This window comes from Phoca vitulina, unplaced genomic scaffold (genome assembly GCF_004348235.1).
Source record: "Phoca vitulina isolate PV1807 unplaced genomic scaffold, GSC_HSeal_1.0 scaffold71, whole genome shotgun sequence".
NCBI lineage: Eukaryota > Metazoa > Chordata > Mammalia > Carnivora > Phocidae > Phoca > Phoca vitulina.
In genome coordinates, this window is record NW_022589774.1 from 5,388,614 (window position 1) to 5,395,344 (window position 6,731).

The window sequence follows — 6,731 nt, forward strand, 5'->3', positions numbered from 1 at the left end:
AAAGGAAATAGGATTCAAATTCTGAAAGATTAGCTGGAGACTTGCACCTGGAATACACCTGTTTAATGAAGTGGGGAATCCCAACAGTGTGTCCGCTTTTCTCACCCGAATATTCAGAAGGGAATCCTGGTTTTTCAGTATGTCTGCGTGTATCCTTTGCCCAAGTCCCTTTCTAAAACTTCACAAAGCTGTCCACCCCACATTACAATGCTACTATATATAACGACTTCACATAAGAGAATAGAGGCCGGCCATTTTTAGCAAATGCAGGTGCCACGTAAGCCCCTTTCTGAAAGAAAGAACTTAGCTCAATTTCCTTTGAAGAACTGGAGACTTGAAACTGAAAACTTTATTAATGCCATTGCCTCCTTGTATCAGCAGGTTCCAGAGAGATTCCTGGAAGTTGCGCAGATCACATTACGAGAGTTTTTCAATGCCATTATCGCAGGCAAAGATGTTGATCCTTCCTGGAAGAAGGCCATATACAAGGTCATCTGCAAGCTGGATAGTGAAGTCCCTGAGATTTTCAAATCCCCGAACTGCCTACAAGAGCTGCTTCATGAGTAGAAATTTCAACAACTCTTTTCGAATGTATGAATAGTAGCAGTCCCCTTTGGATGTCCAAGTTGTACGTGTCTAGATTTTGATTTCCTATGGATGTGTATGGGAGGCATGGATATGTTTTGAAATCAGCTGGTAGCTCCTCCTCATCATCTTTCGCTCCTTTTCTCTTGTTTTCCATTGCAAGGGGATGGTTATTTTCCTTCGGTCTTTAGTTTACTTTTGCCCGAGGCCCTTAACATTTGGAGACTTTCAAATAGGGTTAATTTTCAGGGAAAAAGAATGTTGACGTGTGGAAAATCTCTATTCACAAGGAAAGGCATTTTAAAGATGCTTCTGCTTGATCGATGGTTTATCGCAAATGGCAGTTGGCAGAGGGAGACCCGGGACACGGTGCCGTTCCACAGACGGTGACGTGTCTCTTGTTTTTACTGCTAAGAAGGCCAGAAAACTCAATGAAACCACTACGTAAACTTAAATATTTTGTTTGGTTCGAACTCCGTTAAGTCGCTTTGTGTTCCGTGTTTAAAAATAATGCCAGTGGCAGATGGACAGCTCACTTTTCAAAAGTTACCCCAAAAGGCCAAATTCCAAAAAGAAAAATAGTCACTGTCAAGCCTTTCCGTAAGAGAAACGGCAAGTAGCCCAAACGAGTGTACCCGTTTCTTACGGAGGCAAAGCAATTCTACACAAAACTGACTCTTTCGAGATGAGGCTGGAAAATTCGTACCCGCTCTTCAAATTACCTCTCTAGATTTTACAATCGGTTCTTCGTAATAAGTGAGTCTAGATCATTTTTCGTAGAGAAAAACCCCTTTCACATCATTTTCTATTATCTTATTTCGGGTATTAAAAGGCACATACGTTTCAAATGTACTCTTTGCTCAACTCTGTTTATATGCTTCAACGAGTTATTATGTCTGTTTAATATTTAACACTTTTTTTTTTCAAAAAAAAAACGCCACTATTTTCTGAATACCTTTCTCTAGTAAGGAATAAAGGACATCCCAAGTTGACCATAAAATTCCTGCCTACATTAGACTCTTGTTGACAGCAGTTAGCTGACTTGATCTTCACCTCCGAAGAGGAGCATGTGTAAGGATGACCTCTTTTCATATACGATCCCACACTACCCTGATGGATATTCAAAGTGGTGACAGTCTAATTAAGTGTTTCTTCATTTTAGGTACAGCATTTTCAAGCAACTGATAAAGTCTCTTCGAATTCAGAAGCTAGTACTGACCAAAACGTGTGAACAGTGTACAGGCAGCGTAGGAGAGGTTGGGGTTAACCCAAAAGACACAATTTCAGCACACATAAGAAAGCTGGCTGCTATTTTATGCTTTCTTCAATGGTTCTCCTCTTCCTTCTTTTCTCTTTTTCCAGTTTTTCCAAAGTGTACAGTGTCCCATACTTGCTTTTAAAAATTCATACGGCATTCACGCTTGTTTTCTCAGATGGGTTTTGTGTGCAGATGCAGTAAGAATTCCTTGTTCATCCTAATAGGCTTTTCCAGACCCCCCTCCCTCCCCTTAGGTCATTTGATCTACACTTAAAATGACACAGGAACAAACCTGGTATTTAGATTATACCAAACACAAATACCATTTTCCCTTAATTTTCATAAAAGTTACATTTGACTCTGGAGAATGCAGATTGACCCATGTGACTAACTAGCTGACCCAATCGCTGTAATTTACCATCATTTATAAATTCTGCTGATGGACAGGAATGTATGGAGGCAATTATTGTCAGCACAAAGCCTTAAAACCTGCTGACTTTAAATTAAACGGCACAGTCCTATGATGCCCTGCATCATTCAGGAGGCTAACGGGCTCTCGCAGTGTGGACAGAGTGCAGCGGCGCAGGCTGGAACACCACTGGCTTCTCTCTGCACCCCCAACCAAATGCACCGTCCAGCTTGTGCTCCCCTATGTAGCACACACAGGGCCAGCAATCCAGTTTGTTCTTGTTGCGGCTTGCTTGGGGAAAAAAAAAAGTTCGGATAATCATTACATTGGAAAAAATGCAAACAAACAAACAAAAAAATCCAATCAGCACAAAGTAGGGAAGCAATCTCAACTTGTGGTCACACTCTTTTGCCTTGCTTCACGTCAAAGAGTAGGAATTCATTGTTCACGTCATTATACCACTGGGTCTTTGCTGTTCCGTGTGATTCATATCAACATCGTGTTGCCATTTGCAAGGTAGAAGGCAAAACCATAGTGTGTTCACCTATGTAGACAGACTGCTAGTATCTTCTGATCTGGGGCAAATTCAGTAATGATTCCAGGCTCATTTGGATCTTTAGTATTATTTTCCCCTGCCTTTCTAATTTAAGTAGACAAATTCAGCAAAAGTGTGTGTTCACAACCAATGTTGATGTGCTTATCTATGATAATATCCGCTCAAGGTTCACTGAGGCATAGAAATGATTTCAGAGTAGAAACTGCATGAGGATAAACTCACCTCTTTGTTTGATCACTTTTGCTTTTAGGTGGTTTTTCCCCTTTTACGATCACAAAATCTTGTGCCTCCCAATGCATTGGAAAGTGACAAAAGCCTGTCTCTCAAAACTCCTACTTAAAAATTCTGGGTTTGGTTGGGTTTTGTTTTGTTTTGTTTTTTAATCACCATCTTTCAAATCTCAGCTCAACTCTCACCAAGTGAAAATTGGCTACTTGGGAGAAAGTTAACTTTCTATGAAGGTGGGAGGGACAGTTTACATAGGAAAAAAGAAGTCTAAAGTGCATGTTGAAATACCACATTACCACTTATTTTCTGCTAACCCTAAATTATTTTTGCATATACACTTGAGGTGATAGTCTGTGCCTAGACCTAAAATGCACCAGCGGGGGGATTTTTAAAAATCCTTCAAAATACCAGTTTTTTCCCACAAGTACAATTGTTCTTGTGCCTTCTGTGGCTTTCGATTTCATCTTTTTGACTTTATTTCCAATTACTACAGCTGCAATAAACACTAGATTTTTTTTCTGGCTGTTTGACATAACGTTGATAGCTATGCATATTTTGTGTCTTTTTAAAACAAAGCGGGAGAATACGTTTTTGAAGAAGAGAATTTTTAGAACAGTTTGATACCGCAAATTATTTTTTCTTCAATTGTTTGAGCAGCATTCGAGTTTTGAAAATTCTTGTAGAAGCCAATTTTTTGTAACGGTGGTGCAAATCTTGTGTTTTCTTAGCCTAATGAAAAGTAGTATAGAAGCAATATTTCATACCATGTGCTGTATATGTGTGTGTGGGTGTGTGAACATGAAGACACACACATATACACGCATGTAAAAATACACATATATATATGCGTGTGAAGTGGAAAGCTTACCTTTTCCTATCTAGATTTAAGGACCTATTTTAGACATTTGTTATGTTTTGTGAAAAGAATGTTCTATTTGCAACGACAAAACATTTAATTCTTACTGTATCTCTGGCTGTTTAATGAGGACGTTTCACATTAAATGGTAAAACAACGTGGAAGATGGTAGAATGTAGTAATTATTTAAGGAAATGTTCACCCACATATTCCTGAAGTTTGCTTTGTGCCTCCGAGTATTATTTAATTCAAGTGTTTTATGTTTGCAGAATCTTTGTTGCTGTGCTAGGGATGTGGGTGAATATCATTTTTAAAAATGTTAAAAACGACAAAAAAAAAGGCAAAACAAAAACACTAAAGCAAGAGGGGAACTTTTATAAAGCAATGTAAATATTTAACCTCATGGCTGTTGTTACGTAAGACATGAGATTTTAATAAATAACTACATTCTCACAACATCTGTTGAATTTATTAGGAACACTATAGTGACTGTGTAGACAGTTGAAAGCATTCTTGAAAATCCTGCTCTCTACTTTTAAAAGATAACAGTCTCTTTCATCAGATGTCAAGGGCAAGGGTAATGCAGTTTCTGTAAATTTATGAAATTTTTTTTCTATGTACATGAAAACACTAAGTAACCACACACGTGCGCATGTGCGCGCACACACACACACACACACACACACACACACATACATACGCATACAGGTTAATACTAAGTCATAAAGCTGAAGATTTGGGGGCTTTAAAAATAGGATGTCCCCCAGAAGCAATCATAAATTCATCAAAGAAAAAGTGGTTTACAGACTCCCTGAAAGCACTGTACATGTGAGGATAGAGCAAAATCTCTTTGCCATGTATATTATAGAATATTCATTGGTGTGAATAGTACAAATGTTTTCTTCTGGTACAAACTCTGTGTTTGCAAATTACAAGAAGCATTGTTTTCAAAAAGCTCCCCTTAAAAGAATGTAACTGGTTTATATGAGTAAGCGGTTACTGCATTGCACTTAAATGTTCTGTTGAAGGAAATGCAGTTTTGTTTTCTGTAGATCTGTTGGTTGTAAACCATCTATAAAACTAAAGCTAAAATGTTCATATTCAGAGCTGGGATCAAAACTGGTATTTAACCTTTGCATCTTCTTATAATTATCCTTCTAAGAATACAACAGGATCTGGAAGCGTCTGGACTTTGAGTCTTTCAACTGAGCCCTCTCTCAAATCTGACACCCTCTAAAATGCACAAACATGAGAAGAAAAGAAAAACAGACTGGCCCGTTTTTGTGAAAATGTATTCATTCTGTGTTTTAAAAATACTGTAATCCTCCACATCGGGGGGAAAGCATTTTCAAATTGTATATTACCACTTCAAGATTAGAATTAGAAAAACATATATTTGGGGTTGGTCTCAGTGCTACCTACAAGAATCAAAGGTCATGGCTTCTCCTGATGTTGTCCCAGCCACTTCTCATATGTATATAGTATATACCGTGACAAAACACTGCCTTTATATTATTTAGCAATATGTTGTAAATAGCATTATTAAGCTCTTTTTTTGTAATAAAGACCCTTTGATTTGAATATAGTACAATAACTGAACTGATAAAGTCAATTTTTGATTTTTTTTTTTAGCTAGAGGCAATTTCAATTGTGGATTTTTGTTGTTGTCTATTGTTCTGAAGACTTTGCATAATTTATTGGTTTAATTTATCCTAATTTATTTGATGAAGGTGTACAATTTTGTATTACCAAGGATGTACTGTAATATTAATTGATATGATAAAAAAAATGAGACTCCCTGTCCATATTAAAAAGAAAATAAAAAGGTGCAGTAGACAATTGATTTTAAAGTAAAAGTACAAAAATTTAGTTTGGCAGCTACTAAATTTTAAAACAGAAAAAAGTTGTTGGGGGGGCGGGTGGGTAGGGGGTTTTACTTTGTGTGTTTTAAGCTTTTGTATACTCTCCAAACTTTTACCTTTTGCTTTGTACCACTTAAAGGATACAGTAGTCCAATTGCCTTGTGTGCCTTCCATCTTCTCTTAAACTGAATGTATGTGCAGTATATATGCAAGCTTGTGCAAAATAAAATATACATTACAAGCTCAGTGCCGTTTGGTTTTTTTTAAGCACATGACATTTAACTTTTGGCCCTGTGTCCCATTTTAGGACAACAGGCTACTTGTGACTAATATCCACTCTGGAGCTTTGCTTTCATTAAAATGCTTAATTACACAAGTCTAACATCAATGCATGCAGCTCCTAGAAATGATCTTTTTACTTCAGACTGTTGTAGCAATTGGCTACATTTCTCTTTGAAAACTCCTCTCACAGATTTAACTTTATCTAGCCCTCAAAATTTAAAAATGACAAAAGCTTTGGCTCAAAATAATGTTGTGAGCTAAATTTAATTCAACAATGGCAAACGTCTAACGGTTCTAAGAGCAAGCAGGGATGTTCCCAAAAGTCAAAGAATGGCAAATATATCACTTGAAATATGGGGAGGGAGAGCTCATATTGTTTCTACTCTGGTTGGACTCAGAACTAAGTACTAATGTAAATTTTCCAAAACCTTTCTAGAATGTTCCTTCAAATGTGACTGGCAGCATGTTTCATACAAGAACACTGGTCCTATGGCTTTTGAAAATTTCCTTTATCTCTTTTACTTTGGTTTAAAATCCTGTCTCCTTTATCCTTGAATGAGGAGCAGGAAGAATTAGCAAAAATCCCTTACCTACTTGAAATTGACTCTATTATCCATCATTCACAGCCGCACCTCCCTTTCTGGCTTCCATATTACTGTAGACGGAGTCTTTTTAATCTCAGATTTCTTTGGCTT

The 6,731-nt window shown here is 37.3% G+C and overlaps 1 protein-coding gene across 1 annotated transcript in view; it reads left to right on the top strand.

Moving 5' to 3' along the window:
• Positions 1-5,799, top strand: part of PROX1 (prospero homeobox 1) — a 51,305-nt gene extending 45,506 nt beyond the window's left edge. Inside the window, 1 exon segment of the mRNA XM_032393094.1 lies at positions 382-5,799. Coding sequence (XP_032248985.1) covers positions 382-567 — 186 coding nt within the window. The 3' untranslated portion in view covers positions 568-5,799.
• The last annotated feature ends 932 nt before the right edge of the window (positions 5,800-6,731 follow it).